This window comes from Martes martes (genome assembly GCF_963455335.1).
Source record: "Martes martes genome assembly, chromosome: 6".
In the NCBI taxonomy this organism is placed as follows: Eukaryota; Metazoa; Chordata; class Mammalia; order Carnivora; family Mustelidae; genus Martes; species Martes martes.
This window is the reverse complement of record NC_137893.1, coordinates 53,457,522-53,477,208: the sequence shown is the minus strand read 5'-3', so window position 1 is coordinate 53,477,208 and position 19,687 is coordinate 53,457,522. Positions and strand designations below refer to the sequence as shown.

General features: G+C 39.9%; 1 protein-coding gene across 2 annotated transcripts in view; it reads right to left on the bottom strand.

The window, feature by feature from the left end:
- KATNA1 (katanin catalytic subunit A1) overlaps positions 1-19,025 on the bottom strand; it is a 34,165-nt gene extending 15,140 nt beyond the window's left edge. The window contains exons 1-5 of one of the 2 annotated variants that reach the window (XM_080805591.1): positions 18,683-18,979; positions 15,167-15,374; positions 11,408-11,582; positions 7,999-8,156; positions 2,280-2,460 (exon numbers count right to left, since the gene is read on the bottom strand). In XM_080805591.1, coding sequence (XP_080661717.1) covers positions 2,280-2,460; positions 7,999-8,156; positions 11,408-11,582; positions 15,167-15,348 — 696 coding nt within the window. In that variant the 5' untranslated portion in view covers positions 15,349-15,374; positions 18,683-18,979. Of the gene's footprint in view, positions 1-2,279; positions 2,461-7,998; positions 8,157-11,407; positions 11,583-15,166; positions 15,375-18,682 lie in introns of both variants that reach the window. The other variant, XM_080805592.1, reaches the window with a different exon arrangement.
- Positions 19,026-19,687: the final 662 nt, after the last annotated feature.

The following is a 19,687-nucleotide window of genomic DNA, read 5'->3' as shown; positions in this document are numbered from 1 at the left end:
TAACCAACTGAGACACCCAGGCACCCCAGGGAGAAAACCTATTTTATACATTTGTTCTCTGCTGTCCTATACCCTGTGCTCAAAGTCCTGAGGATTTTAGCAATTAAGTGAAGCCTACACTCAGCAGAGATACAGATAAGACCGCCTCTTATTGCAACTAATCTTACATTTATTTAGTATACTTTCTTTTCCTACTCTTGGTTGAAATAGTAGAGAACCAAAGAGTGGTGGAAACACTATATGTTTAAAAACTGATGGTTAGAATACTTTCACTGATAAACAAGAACTTTTTTCTTAAGTGAGTTTCCTTTTAGAGGATTTATTTTTGTCTTGTTTTTCACCCACAATTTCTACCTTTGCATTTATATCCATTAAGGACCATTTTGAATACAGTCACCAACATCTGAAATATCTCATTAAATTTTGAAAAAAAGCAACGGCAAGACTGTCTAAACCAATAGCAAATATAGGAAAATCTGTTACCTGGAAAGTGTGGGAAATAGTAAAAGCTGACACTCAAGAAGTATGTGCTGGGAGCCAGAAAAAGTTACACACTTATCCTATGAAAACTCTAGGAGACAGGTGTTAAAATAATTCTATATAAGAGGAAATAAAACTTAGAAAGACTAAATAGCTTATAGTAACACAGCCAGAAAGAGCAGTGTTGGTGCTTCAACACAGGTCTACCTGTATCTAAAGCCCATGCTCTTAATCACCATGCTGTATTTTTGAAAAGCTTTATGTTTTCGTGCCTTACCAGCAAGATCATATTAATTTAATCTCTCTTGGAAAACTGATTTGTTGATTATTATTGTGCCAGAAAATGAGGAGGTACTCAGAGAACGATGAGTACATGTCAAAAAAGACATAGGATCTAACTTCCAAGGTCACACTCCTCAAATCTTGGACAATTTCAGCATCAAAAAGATAGCAACAGATGATAATTCACTGAACCAAATAATCCATGACTGCATACTGATAAAATTGAATAAAGAGAAAGAGATGAAGTTTTTCCTTTTGGTAGGATACCAATTAATGTTTCTCAGAGAGAGAGATCACAAGTAGGCAGAGAGGCAGGCAGAGTGGGGGGCAGGAGAAAGCAGGCTCCCTGCTGAGCGGAGAGCCTGACATGGGGCTCGATCCCAGGACCCTGGGACCACGAACTGAGCCGAAGGCAGAGGCTTCATCCACTGAGCCACCCAGGCGCCCCAGGATACCAATTAAATGTAGAAGAAATAACAGCATTAGAAAATCATGATTTTTCAATTATCACAGGAATAACTGATTTAGGCAAGCATCACTGGATGCTAAAACAAATAGATGAAATTTTGATGAGAAATACGATATTTACATAGTCTCAAGGTATCTCCCCCCAAATTACTGTAAAGGGAAAAAAGAGTAACTTCATAGTGGAGAAGCCTAGGCAGACACCGCCCTAACGAAGCACTCCAATTTATCATAAGTCACAGAACAAATAAACATCCTGCGTCTCCTTATTATACACTGTAAAGAACAAAACTTCTCTTCAATGGTATTCCTGTCCAAAATGCACACCCTCCATCTAATCACAAAGAAACATCGGAAACAGTCCACACTGAGAGGCATTCTACAAAACTGGGCTGTACTCTTCAAAAATGCCGGCCAAAAAAGAAGAGAAAAGCTGAGAAAGATTTTCGTATCAAAGAGACTACATGTCAAACATGACAACAAAATGTAGTGTACGCTTCCCTACTATGTCCTTGCATGGGGATAAAATGAACTACAAATGTCATTACTGGGATAACGGGGCTAAATTTTAGGAGGGTCTGTGGATTGATACAATACTGTATCAATGTAAAATGTATGGGTTTTGACAACTGTACTGTGTTTATGTAGAACAATGTCCAAGTACCTAGGAAATACACTCTAAAGTATAAGGGTAAAAGGGCATGCAGGATACCTACAATTTACTCTCAATGTTACAGAAAAAAAAAATTGTATGTAGAGAGATGATAAAGCAAAACGGGTAAAACATTAATAACTGGTAAAACTGGATAAATTTATACCATTTATACCAACTTGTTTGCAAGTCTGAAATTATTTCAAAATATAAAGATAAAAAAAAATACTCCAAAACATTTACTTAATATTGCGAATGGGAAAAATCCCAGGGTAGGTAGAATATGACTAAGGTTTTATTATGGTCTGGTGGTTTCAATGACTAAAAATTATTAACATTTATACAGTCCTCATTTTTAAGGTTAATAAATATTTCATTTTTGAAAACCAGTAACATTTACCTTTTCCTCTCTTCCTTTACTCTGTTCTTTCTTTTCCCGACAACGAACAGCTTTCCCTCTGTCATTGTGAAGATTGTGGGCAGATGAACGGTGAACTCTGACAGTTGTGCCTGGACGGTTACCATGTGGCTTAGGGTCACCATACTGAGGAGACTGGCGTTTTCTAGGTCCTGGTGAGGGTCTAATTAGACACAAGATCATGAAAATCATAATGAACTGGAGGTGGTCCAAATACAGATGAACACATATCACGTGTAAGTTAGAGAAGCCAAGGCAATAATGGAACACAAGATAGGACTGAATGAACGAAGTCACTGAAACCTAAGATCTGATATTTCTATGTCACCCAGTGATCTGTGGTGATTTAACTAACAAGAAGAATGGACTGCAGTATGTTTATATGGTAGAAATAATAGAAGGCAAGTGATCATCACCTCTCCTTTGAGAGGCAGTAACTGGTGTCCGCATCAACGATGAATGAAAACTTCATCTGATTCTTAAAAACTGAAAAGACAGCAATTATCAGAGAGAGTTTTATCAAAAGAACCAGAACACAGCATAGGTACAGGATGCACATGTATCCACTGGTACATGTGTAAGCTGACATTATTTTATTTAGAGTATATCACAGTTCTTATATTTTAATTAATAAAATTAAGTCATTTTCCCACTTAAAACAGTGGGAATGTGGACCAGTGGCTGTCCATAACCAGTGGCTGTGGACAGTCACAAGAAGTGAGGTAGAGCATCTTACGTTTACACACACTGCCTCATGTCATCTTTCCTTCTGTGGCAGGACTCGCACCGCCCAAATATTTCTCAGGCTCCTAGACTTGGTTGGGGCCATTAAAATGAGCAATAAAAAAGGTAAAAGAGGCCTATTCTCAAATATCTCAAGTATGGTTAAGAAAGAAGGTATGCAAAATTAGGCAAGTATGCCAGAAAATGTACAAGAGACCCAAGTGCTACCAACGACCTCAAGAGGACAGAAAATAAACTAGGCCTAGAAACACAGGAGATGAACTAAACAAGAGGGTAAAACTGCAGACAAGAAAATCAGGGGCACCTGGGTGGCTCAGTGGGTTAAGCCTCTGCCTTCGGCTCAGGTCGTGATCCCAGGGTCCTGGGATTGAGTCCCACATTGGGCTCTCTGCTCAGCAGGGAGACTGCTTCCCCCTCTCTCCCTGCCTGCCTCTCTGCCTACTTGTGATCTCTCTCTCTGTCAAATAAATAAATAAAATCTTTAAAAAAAAAGAAAAGAAATCAGTGTAGAAAAGCAGAGAAATCAAAGTGATCTTCATCTATGTAAAGAATTATAAAGACACTAACTATGGACAATGGTGAGCCTTCAGGGAGGATACTGGAGAGAAGGTGGTTCAGTGAATAGAAAATCTGAATACTAGTTCAAGAGGCTTAGGTTTTAGCTAACTGCTGCTCAAAGGTTTAAGAAAGATGAATCCAGTGCTGAGAAAGATACACCGATAAAGGGAACAGAAAGCAGGGGTATCTGCAGGTTACAAATGTTACGGAGGCATGAGATGAGGGCCTGGCTTAAGGCAGTAAGCAATGTAAGTCCGAGAGATACACTATTAAAAAAGATACTCCTAGCCATGGAAAGTTGAGAATGAGGATTTGGCAGGATGATAAAGACAAAAAGGAACGATGGGGGTTTGATTTTTGGATTTAGGTATCTGGATAGCCAAGTGGAGCTATTCCTTTAAAAGATGTATTTTTTCTCCTTTTACTAGAAAAATAATATAAAACAGACACAGAAATATAATCAAGTGTAAAGAATAAAAGTCAGGGGCGCCTGGGTGGCTCAGTGGGTTAAAGCCTCTGCCTTTGGCTCAGGTCATGATCTCAGGGTCCTGGGATCAAGCCCCGCATCGGGCTCTCTGCTCAGCAGGGAGCCTGCTTCCCTCCCCTCTCTCTCTGCCTGCCTCTCTGCCTACTTGTGATCTCTCTCTCTCTGTCAAATAAATAAATAAAATATTAAAAAAAAAAAGAATAAAAGTCACCTGTAACCCCATTACCCAGAGTTAACCACTTAACATATTAGTCTATTTTCTTATAACTGCCTTTCATTTAAACAGAACTGGAACTGTTATATACATATCCACTCATATTTTTCTCTAATCATATAAGGCATTTCCTGTATCATCACCTCATAAATGGCTTTTAATGACTAGATGACTGTTACATGTAAAATACACCACTTTCTATCCACTTCTTACTGCTAGCTATTCATTCCTCCAAAAACTAATTTACTGAACTATCACTGTTGATTATGCACTTGGAACAAAAAATTTCAAATAAGTTTAATAAAACCTTTACCCTTACAGACTTATATCTGTGTGTGTATGTATGTGTGTGGAGAGGGCGCGTCAATGAAGACATCAGATGATGCTACATGCAGTCTAGAAAAATAAAGGAGGGTAGGGGCTCTCATCGGGGGTGAGGGGGCATTTCAGGTAGGGTGGTCGGAGAAGGACTTTCTCAGGTAACATCTCAACAAGGTGAGACCTGAAGGAAATGAGAGAACAAGTCATGAAATGTCTGAGCTGAAGGAAAGGCACGTGCAAAGAAGTGAAGCATCTGTGTGTTTGACCTGCTCGAGGATGAAGAATTGTAATACCTCAGGTTCTAGACTTAGTACGGAATGGGACCGCATGTGCTGTTGAAGGAGATGGTGAAAACTTTGGGTTTTACTGTGAGATAAGGAGATATCTGAGGGATGCTGGCTTTTAAAAGACATTTTAAAAGAATCACATTTAATAGCTTTGAAGCTATTTCTAATCTTTGCTCTAAAAGGCTCAGTGAACCACCTCGTACAAACGTTTCTGTGCATGATCATAGAAGAGAACAGTGGGGGTGCCTGGATGGCTCAGTGGGTTAAGCCTCTGCCTTCGGCTTGGGTCATGATCTCGGGGTCCTGGGATCAAGCCCCACACTGGACTCCGTGCTTAGTGGGGAGCCTACTTCCCCGTCTCTCTCTGCCTGCCTCTCTGCTTACTTGTGATCTCTCTATCAAATAAACAAATAAAATCTTTTTAAAAAATAAATAAATAAATAAATAAAAGAAGAGAACACTGGATCAGCTCAATCTGCTCTTTAAATGGGACTAAAATCCAGATGATGACAAGGTCAGAATCACCACAGAGTTCAAGAATGAGTAAGCTCTCGTAAGCATGAGTACAAATGAAGACTAAGAAAAAATATAAAGCTTTGAGGGCTATCAAGTTGACAGAGCAAGTAAAATAAACTACAGGAAGGAGCAAAGACACAGCAAATAAAGTCAAAGAGGAGAACTTTATAGTTAATAGTGGTCCATCCAAGGCACTTAAGATGAGGGACAGAAAAAGATATTGAAGAAAGCAAAAAGCAATCAGAAAGGAAACTAGGACTTATCATCATAGAATTTCCTAGATGAAGAGGCTCTTCTAATTCAATGTTCTACTACTCCCAAGGAGACTCCTCCTGCCTATGCTTGTTAGATTGAGGTGACCAAATAATTCATTAAATTTGAAAGGAACTAAATTTTCACCGGGCACATGTATTCATCAGAAAGTTCTTACCAATAAAGTCAGAAAGGAGTTACAGGGCTGTTATGGACTGAATGTGTCCTCCCCAAAATTCAGTGTATTAAATCTCTCATCTCCGATGAGACCATTTAGAGTAAGGGAGTAATTAAAGTTAGGGGCACCAGGCTGGCTCAGTCAGTAAAGCATGTGACTCTTGATCTCAGGTTGTGAGTTCAAGCCCCATGTTGGGCATGGAGCCTACTTAAAAATAAATAAATTAATTAAATAAAGTTAAATAAGGCATTGATCTGAGGACCCTGTCCTTGTGAGAGACACCGGAGAGCTTGACTGTTCCCAAAGACAGAGACAAGGCAGCTGTCTGCCTGGAAGAGCCCTCAGGAACCAAACTAGCAAGCACCTTGATCTTGGACTTCTGGTCTCCAGAACTGTGAGAAATAAAGACATAAATTTCTGTTGTGTGAGCCACCAGTCTGGTGTATTTTGTTATAGCAGCAGGAACAGACTAACAGCACAGGGGCCAAATGATGATTCTCCAGAAAGAGGAAAGAAAAAAGAAAATAAATAGGTATAAAACATATTTATAGGCAAGAAAAAATAAAAACACAACTTGACTCATTATTAGTTCTACTGAAATTAAGAAAAAAGAAATCATAAATGTAGAAAAAGATTCACTTACAAATATTCACTTTATAATAACAAAAAGTGGAAAACAACTAGTAAGAACACATTAACTATGTAGGTTATATATAATCCTTTAAAAGCACCCAAACCTGCAGTATCTCCTAGGTAAATCTGTATTATTTCAGACTCTCAGAGAGTGAAAACCCAGAATCCACATTTTAATAAGTGCCCCAAGAGATCTTTAGGTATTCTAGAATTTGAGAATAACTGGTACGGCAGAGAATGTCAGCATTGTAATCAAATATATCTGTGTTCAAATTCTAGCTCCACCAATTATTAGCTTTGTGATAATGGGGGAAAGTCACTGTACATCAAACTATCTTATCTGCAATATAAGGAAAACAGGACTTATTTGAAAGGCTAACTGTGAATAAATGAAATAACATGTATAGTTCTAACAGTGCTTAGGACACATGAGCACTCAACATCTAGCACTTATCATAAAATACAGTCAAGCACTGAGAGTTACAAATGACAATGTGAAGCTGAAAAACACATGAGCAACGTCTTCCTTATTAGTGCAAGGTTCTCAAACTGATTAGGGGGCAAAGGACCTGCAAATCAGTGTTTTTTTTAGAATGTCCTTACACACTCCCATGTTTAGGTCCACAATACAAACTAGGAAATCTATTATGTGAGTGGAATAGACAAGTGACAATCATCTGACACTTGTCAGTAAAAAATATGCAGGGAAACCAAGCATGACTGGCTGTGTAGAACATTTCAGTAAATATCACTTTCACTGTTCATTTGCCAGCTCCAGATAATAGGAAGCCAAGGGAAAAAGTGGCCAGAAAAACCCCTAAAATAGAGAACATTTTATCCTTTCCTTCCTGTGAATTAAAAAGCCCATTTTTCAGGGCACCTGGGTGGCTCAATTGGTTAAGTGTCTGCCTTTGGCTCAGGTCATGATCCTGGGGTCCTGGGATCGAGACCCGCATCAGGCTCTCTGCTCACCGGGGAGCCTGCTTCTCCCTCTAGCTCTGCCTGCCTCTCCGCCTACTTGTGATCTATCTCTGTCAAATAAATAAATAAAATCTTGAAAAAAAAAAGCCCATTTTTCATTTTAACAATTTTGATGAACAGCAGTATTCTATGATAGCCTGTTTGAGAACTACTGTTTTAATCTAACTCCCTCACTTTACCTAAGAAAAATCTGAAGCCTAAAAAGATTACATGTTTTTTCCAAAGATACGGATAGTGGCGAAGAGAGAATGAGAGCCCAGATATTTCAATTCCCAGCTCCTTCCATAAGATAATGTTGTCTCCACTACTTCTATAACCCTACTCACAAAAGCATATTTTTGGGTTATTTCCACCTAAGTTTAATTTATCCACATGGGTCATAGTTACATGATACACAATGTAAGAGTTCTAAAAGGCATTCAGTAAAAAACCTTCTCCTGTTCCTGTGTCCCCACCACCCAGCTGTCCTAGATATAGCCAACGCTATTAGTTTCCTGGGCCAATATGTTTCTTGAAAGGTTTCCACTCACCTTCGTTCAACAGGCACAGGCAAGGACCAGACTTCCCCCTCAGAGGCTGGGAGCTCATGCTGTGCAGCTTTCAGTGGAGTGTTGTCTAGCTTAAAGCTCTCCAGAGTTTTCATAATATCCTTAACATGTTTAGCTTCCACATTTATTTCCTGCCAAACCTGGTGTCAAAGGAGAATATGGCTCTTTAAATATCTATAACCAATAAATCACTGCCAAGACTAAATCAGGGCCATCTATTAGAGATGTTGGAAACCTCCATTTTGACATCAGCTACCCCATAAATCGTGCCAAAATATTCTGTCAAAATTTTAAGGATGGTTCATTAAGGAGCGCCTGGGTCCCTCAGTTGTTTTAAGCATCTGCCCTTGGCTCGGGTCATGATCCCAGAGTCCTGGGATCGAGCCCTACATCGGGCTCCTTGCCCAGCGGAGAGCTTGCTTCTCCCTCTGCCTGCCACTCTGCCTACCTGTGCTTTGTCTCTCTGTCAAATAAATAAATAAATAAGATTTTAACCCCCCCCCCAAAAGAATGGTTCATTAAGTTTTTATTTGCAACTGTAAGAAAAAAATGAATTAAATATTCTGACCAATTAAACCATATTACTAACATATGGTTTGTACTCAAACTGCATAACATACTGAAGTTAGCTATAACTTTCTTTTTGGAAATTCTGGTAAAAATAATCCTTTTATAAATTGCTTCTTTGATGGTTTTTATGCTATTATTGGACTTTTTTTTTTTTTTTTTAAGATTTTATTTATTTATTTGACAGAGAGAGATCTCAAGTAGGCAGAGAGGCAGGCAGAGAGAGAGCAGGAAGCAGGCTCCCCGGTGAGCAGAGAGCCTGATGCGTGGCTCAATCCCAGGATCCTGGGATTATGACCTGAGCCGAAGGCAGAGGCTTTAACCCACTGAGCCACCCAGGCACCCCCTGTTATTGGACTTTTAAAATGGTGATGAGAGGGACGCCTGGGTGGCTCAGTTGGTTAAGCAGCTGCCTTCGGCTCAGGTCATGATCCCAGCGTCCTGGGATCGAGTCCCACATCGGGCTCCTTGCTTGTCAGGGAGCCTGCTTCTCCCTCTGCCTCTGCCTGTGCTCGCTCACTCTCCCTCTCTCTCTCTGACAAATAAATAAATAAAATCTTTAAAATGGTGATGAGAATGCACTAATTTCATAGCCCATTAATGGACTGAAACCTATAGTTTGAATAATATGGCTTCAGATGACAAATAGCACAATTCACATAAAACCAAGATTTCTTTTGAGCATTCTCGACTCAATTTATAACAATTACAAAACAATTACAAAAACAATTACAAAAACAAAATATTGAAATAAAGTTGGTCATGTTTAGTTTGTTTGTTTGTTTGTTTGTTTTTGGTAATGTTTGGTTTTAAAACTAAATGATGTAGGGCACCTGGGTGGCTCAGTGGGTTAAAGCCTCTGCCTTCAACTCAGGTCATGATCCCAGGGTCCTGGGATCGAGGCCCATGTCTGGCTCTCTGCTCAGCAGAGAGCCTGCTTCCCTTCCTCTCTCTCTGCCTGCCTCTCTGCCTACTTGTGATCTCTGTCTGTCAAATGAATTAAAAAAAAAAACTTAAAAAAAATAAATAAAACTAAATGATTTAAGTATCTTTACCAAAAAAGCGTAGACTTTTGGGGCGCCTGGGTGGCTCAGTCAGTTAAGTGTCCCACTCTTGGTTTTGGCTCAGGTCATGATCTCATGGTTGTAGGATAGAGCCCTGTGTTAAGCTCTCTGCTCAGCAGGGTGTTTGTTTCCCCCTCTACTTGCCTGCACAGTCTACTCTCTAAAAATAAATAAATAGGGGTGCTTGAGTGGCTTAGTTGGTTGAGTGTCAGGTTCTTGATTTTGCCTCAGACCATGATCTCAGGCCTATGATATCGAGCCTCACGTCTGGCTCCAATTAGCCACCCAGGTGGTCAGCAGGGAGTCTGCCTGCGATTCTCTCTCTCCTTCTGCCCTTCTCCCTCCTGCCCCACCCCCACCCCAAATAAATACATAAATCTGATAGGAAAAAAAAAAAAAAGCTTAGACTTTAAAAATAAAAATCTCCGGGCTAAAGGGGCACCTGATTGGTTCAGTTAAGTGTCCAACTCTTGATCTCAGTTCAGGTTTTGATCTCAGGTTGTGAGTTCCAGTCCCACCTTGGGCTCCACGCTGGGTGTGGAGTCTACTTTAAAAAAAGTCTCCAGCCAACAAACATAAGTCTTTCAGTGACAAATTCAAAACTCTGTATGAAATAAAATACTTTTCCTCTTCTGGTAATGTAAGGGATATGCAGAGGCAGATTTAGGGGGAAAAGTTTAAGTTCAAAGAGGTAGGATACTTCCTTCTTTTAAAGAAATTAAGTATAGGGTGCCTGGGTGTCTCAGTTGGGTAAATGGGCTGCCTTTAGTTTGGGTCATGATCCCAGGGTCCTGGGATCAAGTCCCACATTGGGCTCCTTGCTTGGCAGGAAGCCTGCTTCTCCCTCTCCCTCTGCCTGCTGCTCCCCCTGCATGTGCTCACTGTCCTTCTCTCAAATAAATAAATTTAAAAATCTTTCAAAAAAAAAAAAAGGAACCAAAATTAAGTACAAAAATGGAATACTATCCATAAAAGCAGTTTAGTGGAATCTGAGGGATAACACTGTACCAAGAAGACCAGCTCAAAAAGACTATTAAATTCTGTTAACATTTCTTTCCTCTGTGATGTACCTAACCTTGCTAGAAATGCCATCTTCAGGTGGACTTGTAACTTCCACACTTTCCTCATATGGGATTCAAATAGGGTCTGCTTTAGAATATTCTACAGATGGACGCCTGGGTGGCTCAGTTGATTAAGCAGCTGCCTTCAGCTCAGGTCATGATTCCAGCGGCCTGGGATCGAGTCCCACATTGGGCTCCTTGCTCAGCAGGGAGCCTGCTTCTCCCTCTGCCTCTGCCTGCCACTCTGTCTGCCTGTGCTCGCTTGCTCTCTCTCCCTCTCTCTCTCTGACAAATAAATAAATAAAATCTTTAAAAAAAAAAAAAAGAAAAAGAATATTCTACAGAGAATCCTTAGCCATGACATTCAGCTGTCATCTGCAGTTTCAACAATGGCTTAATAAAGTCAATTCTAATTTTACCAGGTAAAAAAATGTGATGTAGAAAAAAACCATCAAAACCATTATTTTTTAAAATCTATTACATTCCAACAACTATAACTGAGTAGAACTCGCAATACTGATGACAGTGAATATGGATATTATTAATATAATAAATCAAATTTCAAGTAACATCATATATAAATCCATGTAACAAACCATACACTCTTCATGTGTAACTGCAAAAGGCACTGACAATCTCTTCAAGTCTTCTCTTCTGAGTGCTTAAACCATGAAGACACACAGCAGCCACGATTCTCACCTGTTGCCACTTCTGCTGGAGATAGGTATCTTTGACTGAATACAGATACTTGTTCATCTGGTCAAGAACTCCCTGATAATACACCATCGCAGAGTCATAGTTGCCCAGCAGCGCATACTCACGGGCCAATTTTACATTCTCGCTAATCATAAGAAGACTCATGCTCACTTGTAAGCTAAAAAAAAGAAAAAAGATTTTCACATTAAATGTCTCCTAAAAATAAGTATACAAAGAGTTTCTCCAAAGTATATACTCTAAATAGTTTCTCTGAAGTATATACAAGTTGGGGCTCCTTCAAGAAGCTCACAATCACACATACTGCACTTTCCATCTGTTATTTGCTCAAGCCATTTCTCCTTCTTCAAAGAAAGTTCTTGGTTCCCATACACAAACCCCACCAATGCTTCAAAGTCCAGCTGCAAGGGCAGTTCTCCCAGCATATCTACCTCTGAACTTCTCAGTCTAAAATAAACTCTTCCCCTTCTAAAGTCCGCTGATGCTTTACCCAGACCAGGCCAAATTTAAATAAAAACGAAGGGGCACCTGGCTGGCCCAGTTGGTGAAGCATTCAACTCTTGATCTCAGGGATGTGAGTTCAAGTCCCATGTTGGGTGTAGAGATTATTTACAAACAAAATCTTACAAAAAGAAAAAAAGAAAGAAAAGAGAAAAGAAAACCCCAAAACACTGGAAAATACTTTAAAAAATCAAACTATGGGTCATTTCAAAATTAAGAAACAAATCTTGGTGAAACTGATAAAGGAAAAGAAAAAAGAACATTCAAATAAATGAAACACAAAATGAAAAAGAGAAAATAACTAGATGGATCTGAGTTGAAAGTAAATGAAATTTTGGAGGCAACAGGGTGGCTCAGTTAGTTAAGCGACTGCCTTCAGCTCAGGTCTTGACCCTAGGGTCCCAGGATCAAGCCCCACATCAGGCTCCCTGCTCCACAGGCAGCCTGCTGCTCCCTTTCCTTCTGCCTATTGGTCCCCCTGCTTATGCTCTCTCTGTCAAATAAATAAGATATTTTTTAAAAAGATGAAGTTTTTTAAAAATTTTGTTTTATTTTTTCAGTATTCCAAGAATCACTGTTTTGTTTTTTTTTTAAAGATTTTATTTATTTATATGAGAGAGAGAGAGCACGAGATGGGAGAGGCTCAGAGGGAGAAGCAGACTCTCTGATGAGCAGGGAGCCTGAGGTGGGACTCGATCCTGAAACTCTGAGATCATGACCTGAGCTGAAGGTAGATGCTTAACCAAATGAGCCACCCAGGCACCCGAAATTTTTTCTCCTTTAAAAAGTTTTTCTTCCCTTATTTCCTAGAAAATGGAATTTTAATGAAAGAACTCTACTTTTAAAAGGCTTCAGATCCAGAGGATCTTTTTATAGGTGGGTTTTACCTACCCTCTAAGCAGAAAGTAATTCTAATCACATAAAAGTTGACTGAGAAAACAAGGGAAAAACTGACCAACTCTTTTTAGGAGGCTGGGCTCACCTCAATTTCAAAATTGAGTATGAACAATATAAAGCCCGTTTTGCTTAGGACTATAGATGTGGAAATCCATTAAGAGCTAACAATGTTTCAAAGCACATACACTCTCTCTCTGATCATGAAGATTCTCCTCAGAGGGGTACCTGCGTGGCTCAGCGGGTTGAGCGTCCACCTCTTGGTTTCAGCTCAGATCATGATCTAAGTCATAGGGTCAAGCCCAGTGTAGGGCTCCATGCTCAGCAGGGAGTCTGCTTGGGGTCCTCTCTCTCCCTCTGCCCCTCCCCTGTCTTCTCTAGGATAAATGAATAAATCTTTAAAAAAAAAAAATTTACCCAGGAATGCAAGGATAATTTAAGATTAGAAAATCCATCCTTATAATTCCTCACACTAATGGACAAAAGACTTCAATGGACAAAATGGACAAAAAGAAACAAGTAAACAGCACAAAGGACAATTCAAATAAAAGAAAACCCAAATGGCTAAAAGTACAGATACTATTAACAGATGAATGCAAGTGAAAGCAATCATAGAGTCCCTCTTATACATTCACTAGATTAAAACCAAATCAGTAACTCCAATAACACTTAGTATTGGTAAGGATTTGGGATAAAGGAAACCCTCACATATAACTTGTAGATATAAACTGGTTTAGTCATTTTGAAGAGCAACCTGGCAGTCCTTAGAGAAGTTGCATATGCATATATCCTATGATCCAGCAATCCCACTCTTCTGTAAATATTCCAGAGAAAGTCTCACACAGATTCACAGAGACTTGTTTTGGGATGTTAATGAAAGAACTGTTGGAGAAATCAAGGAGCTGAAGACAATCAACCTCTTCCCTGCTAGAGAAATGGGTAAGGAAATGTGCTGGAGGGGCGCTTGGGTGGCTTAGTTGGTTGAGCTTTTGCCTTCGGCTCAGATCATGATCCTAGGGTCCTGGGATCAAGCCCTGCATAGGGCTCCTTGCTCAGTGGGGAGTCTGCTTCTCCCTCCCCCTCTGCTGTTCCCCCCTGCTTGTGCACGCTCTCTCTCCCCTGTCAAATAAATAAATAAAATCTTAAAAAAAAAAAAAAGACAAGAAAATGCGCTGGATGCATTCTCTGGAATACTATGTAGACGATGGAAGCAATTAACAAAATTTACAAATAGCACATGCCCAGATCATCGAAATACGGGGTTGGGTGGAAAAAAAAAAAAAAACCTTAGACACAGAACAAGATCTAGACCACAATACCATTTTATAAACTCAAAATACATACGTTATACAAAACACTCTTTTGTCAGAGATAAATACAAATCCAAAAACACATATTAAGTATCTTAGAGTGCCTTTGGAGGATAAAGATACAGAAATATGAGTGAAGAAAGAAGGTGAAGGGTAAGAAAGAAAAAATAAATATTACAAAATAAGGGTCTTTTATCAATATACAATTAGAGACAGCTTCCAAGATGGGTCTCCGTACCCTCTGCCCCCTTGTTTCCATAGCCTTGTGAAGTCAACTTCACTTGAATGTGAGCTTGTAACAAACAGAATAATCAAAATAATGAAATGTATTTCTGAGATTAGACTGTGACTTCCATCTCGTTCACTGCCTCTTGCTGGCCCACTCTAAGCTGCCCTGTGCAGAAGCTCACACGACAAAGAACTGAGGGAGGCTCCAGGCCAACAGCCAGTGAGGAACTGAGGCCCTCAGTTCAATAGTCTAGAGGAGCCGAATCCTGCCATCACCATGTGAGGGAGCCTGGAAGCCGGTCCTTCCTCAGTTGAGTCCTCAGATGACTGCAGCCCTGATACCTTGATTACAGCTTGTGAAAGACCCTGAATCAGGAGCACCCAGCTACCACACGCCCACAGCCCGACCAAAGAAACTGTGAGATAAAAGTTTATGGTTTCGAGCCACTACGTTTTGGAATAATTTGTTATGAAGCAACACAGCTATGAACTGACGTTTGTAAGTAACTCAAGATTGAGCACTGCGGTCCAAAAGAAAAAAAACTCATGACCTACATAGTGATTCCATGGAGTCATGACCACTGATAATATTCCATCTTAATAAAAGTTCCATGGGCAGGGTATATGGCTCTCTGTTACTTAGATATACCCCTAGCACCTAGAACCTTGTTTGGCACACAGTCAATATTCAGTCAATCTCTGAATGAATGCATGATGACAGGTTTTTGTTTGAACTACTAAGACTTCTTATCTTTGTCCAGTTCCTGAACCTCAGCACTCTCACATTCCTTCATCCTCAACTCATCCTTACCAGAACTGTGACTGCTTCTGCCCTAAGGCTCTAGATGCCCTGTAGTGACACCTCATCTGGGAAACAATGTTAGAAGAGTATAGCTGGGGCCAGGTGCTGGCAGTATACAGTGTATCCTGATGAACCTGGATAACAAGACTCTGATGTCTTCTTCTCTTTCTCTTTTCCTTAACTGACTCCATCCAGATCTTTCTTTCTATCCCCTCTACTAAAAAACAAAACCAAAACAAAACAAAAAACAAAACTAAATCAAGTTACTGATACACAGATTTCAACTTTTTTTTTTTTTTAATATCATGATTCAATGTCCCACAACTCATAGAGTTCACTCCAGGCCTTCTTTGAAGGTTCTGTGTTATGAATACTTCTTTCTAGTCAGACAAAATTCTTTAGCATCCAATGAATTGACATTTTCTAACAAAAAGAAATACAAAGTCAATCCAAGGTCACCTGAAAAATTTGATTATCAAAGAAACAATGTGTTTACTGAAAATAGTATCAAAATACCCTTAGTTGATTAAATGTGAGACAAAAATAAATTTTCCTATTCTTCTAGAAGTCTCTAAGACAGCTTTCTTTTCAAATAAACAGCAACACTGCAAATTTATGAGACTCCAATTTTGAAGCATATATTCTTATCATTGCTAAAATTACACTGTAGCAGTACAGAAATGAGGTCTACCTGGCACAATACCTGGCAATTTCTGAAGAAATGAGTATATTTGGAGAAAAGCCTATGGTCTAATTTTAACCACCATGAACAGTGAAGAGTATCTACTGGTTCAATTAATAGAACACTTATAAAAGTGAGATTGTCCAAAAACTCAGATTCTTGATTAAAGAGATCATTAAAGAGAACAATAACCATAGGTGATGCCTATTTTATCTCGCAGCAAGCTTTTCCTTTACATTATCCTATCAGAACCAACCTTTTGCTTGCATGGCTTATGTATTCACTTTTGTTAATGATTAAATCAATTTAAATTAAGTAAGGTACAACATGAAACTTTAATTCAAGTTAACAGAGTAAAAATTTTTAGACAATAAAAAATATTGTAACAAAATTTCTAGCAAGCTTAATTGTTGCTGTGGTGTGGAATCTCCACAAAGAGACTTAGGGTGTCTTTCTCTCCTTCAGGATTAGGGAAAAGAAGTGATTAAAGAGACAGAAAAAGAACAGGCAATAGATCCAAACATCTGAGGTTCTAAGATTCCTACTCTCTTCCAAAATAATAAATATGGGGCCTTCCTTATTTCACACCTAAAAAGGATACCATATCCACTTAATTTTTTAAGGCTTTAGACTGGGTTCCACTAATACTGCAGTTTTACTGTAATGTGCATAAGTCATTCATTCAAGAAGTATTTACAGAGCACCTACTCAGTTGCAAGGAACTGTACTGAAGACAAAAATAAGAATTAAACCTTTAAATCCTTGAAGTTTAGTAGAGGGGACATCATTTGATCTATCCTATGTGTATTTTCTTCACTTAGGAGGAGGAAACAAGCACAGCATAGCATTAAGCACAGGCTAAAAAATCAACACTTATGTTAAAAATATTTATCTGTGAGGCACCTGGGTGGCTCAGTCGTTCAGCATCTGCCTTCAGCTCAGGTCATGCTGGGATCAAGCCCTGGCATCAGGCTCCCTGCTCAGCGGGAAGCCTGCTTCTCCCTCTCCCACTCCCCCTGCTTGTGTTCCCTCTCTCGCTATCTCTATCAAATAAATAAATAAAATCTTTAAAAAGAAAAGTTATTTGTAAAGCTGATGTCCTAAAACAGAAACAGATGAACCTCAACCACACATTTTCTTGAAGGCATTTCTGTAAATCGAGTGTAACTTTAAAAGTGACAATACAGTATTAAGCAATGTTCAGAATGTTCATCTCTGGAATATGAAAACAACCATAATGCTAAGTTACAGTCAGTCGCTAATGATTATAAATACATACAATAAATGAGTGACCCATGACCAATTACAGCATGGCATACATTCTTCTTACTTTTATAATCACTGTATAATAAATACTCAAGAAGCATGAGAAAGTTATCAAAAGAGTGCCTGCTCAGGAAAAAAGGATATATATATATGTATTTAGTAAACTTTCTCTCAATTTATATTTATATAAACAAAATAAATCAGTGAATGTAACAAAATGTAATTTAAAAGCTATGTTCAAGACATATCAATAAACACTACAAGCAAAATCTATTTAGCATATTATCAACACTGACCACATTGATTTGATACACTATCTTTTTAACCAATCATGTAGCTAAAAAGAAAAACCTAAACTTTGTTGTAAACAGAAGTTCAACAATGTTGTTAGTACAGCACATTTCACAAGATTTCCTAATTCTTGTACTTGTCAGAAGAGTGACTCCAGTTTCAATAAGATGCAGAATCATTGTATAATATGCCAAGTACAGAACCTGTAAAATGAAAAAGCTTTTTGAATAACCAATGCCATAGAGAAGATTTACATAGCTTTCCACAATCTAGGAATGTTGGAAATTGGTCAGCACTGCCTTCTTTTTTTTTAAGGCACGATACAGTAATATTAACAATAATACAAAATAAAAGAGTTCTGCTGCTATTCCTGTGTGAGAACTCACTGATTACAAAAAATTATCTCATTTGGAAAAGACAATAGGGCTGCACATTGAGACATTTAGTCCTGTGAACTTTACAAGAATCTTTCTTGACACCGTGGTGTTCTATCATTGTGGCAAAGATTCTAAAACATTAGGAATGTTTTCAGCAGTAACTAAAGGTCTGATTTCAAAGAGGAATACATAAATGGATGCTTTCAAGAGAGAAGGATGCAAAATTGTGCTGTTGGAATTTAGTAACTGATATAAAATGGCACTTCACAATTAAAAGATAAAAAATTTATTTTTGATTAAATAAGGGCTGAGACTATCCACAGTAAGGCACTTAGGGATCCACGTTTATCTCAAGCTTCGTCTCCATATACTACACGATATGAAACAAAGGTTTGGAGGGAATATATATTTTTAAAACATACGAACTCTACAGCAAAAGGGCTAAAAGTCTCCCAGAGGACGCCCGGGGCCAGAATAAAGAATATCCTCAACAATATCACACCTACCTAACAAAATGTAAGAAAAGAAGCTGCATCCCATTTCAAGGCTTTTGAGGTTTTTCAGGGGCGAGGGTATGGGGCGGGGGCGTGGACGAATTCGGGAGAGAACCTCTCAAAAAAGCGAAGAAATAAAGATAGACATGTTTTTCCAACCAGAGACTTCTCTAATGACACAAGCCTAGAAAAGGGATCGCCAGGAACCCCCAAAAGTCCCAGGCTGGACAGGATCCTCAGGTAGGGGACCCGTCACCTGAGCCACAGGTGTCAGCGACAACCTGAGGCCTCGGCTCAGGCAAGGGCAGTCTCACGGCAGGATGCGCAGAGAGCTCTCATTGCTGGCCGCGAGTCCCTCGCCGAGCTGGCCACTGGGGTTGGGGATCCCCGGAGCACGGGGAGAGTAGACACTCACCTGTGGCTGCCGAGGCTCTCTGGGAAACCACCCACTGCCGGGCGGAGGGGAAGGGCCGTGCGTGACTCAGGGCTGCTAGAGGGCAGGGACGGCCCTACCCAGCCCCAAACACTCTGCTCCGTGCTCACGACCCCAGCACGACGGTGTCCAACCGTCACCAGCCCCCAGTGCTGCTTCAGCTCGCCGAGAATTTGAAGGCAAACCCGCCAGGGTCACTTCCGGTGCGGGGGGCTGCCTCGGTGACTCCACCGCACGCGGGGCGACGCCCCGGGAGCGAGGACGCCGGACGGCGTGCGCGCCCCGGGCGCCAGGCACCGGGCGTGGGGGCTGAACGCAGCTGGGCGGGGCTGGCGGAGCGCGCCTGCGCAGTCCGCACCGCCTCCTGGCGGCGGTCTGGGAAGAGTGAGGATGGTGGGGTTTTAAATTAGTACCACGGATCATATCTTGGTATCTTTTTCAAAGATCTCCCTCACATTTCCTCCTATTTGATTTTCACCACACTCCTCAAAGGATAGGAAGTCAGAGTGTCTGTTTTACAGGTGAGTGTCAAGGGTCAAATAATTTGTTTATGACAAATCCATATACGCAGAATTCGACTGAGGCTCTTGTCACGACATAAGATGAATAAAATAGGGAATGGGTAAACAAAGATAATCGGACATGCTTCTAGTGGAGTTTTATTTTCTTGATTTACTTTTTTGGTCTTTCTCTTACTACGACCAGAAAATACACAATACTATGCTGTTTCAGGATTTAGATACGTACTCCTCAGTACAACTGGCCATGCTTCCTCCAGTCTCAGTCTCCATCCTCTCCCTCCACCTAAAGTGGAATGAGGCACTAGACACGTTTTCCTTTATGAGTGCATGGTAATTAAAATTCTAATCTTAAATCATCGCAGTAATTTAACACAGACTTATATAAAGGCAAGTCGAGGGAAATAAATCCATTTAGTCCACAGATATTTATTGAGCAACTACTATGCTGTCGACACTGTTGTAGACA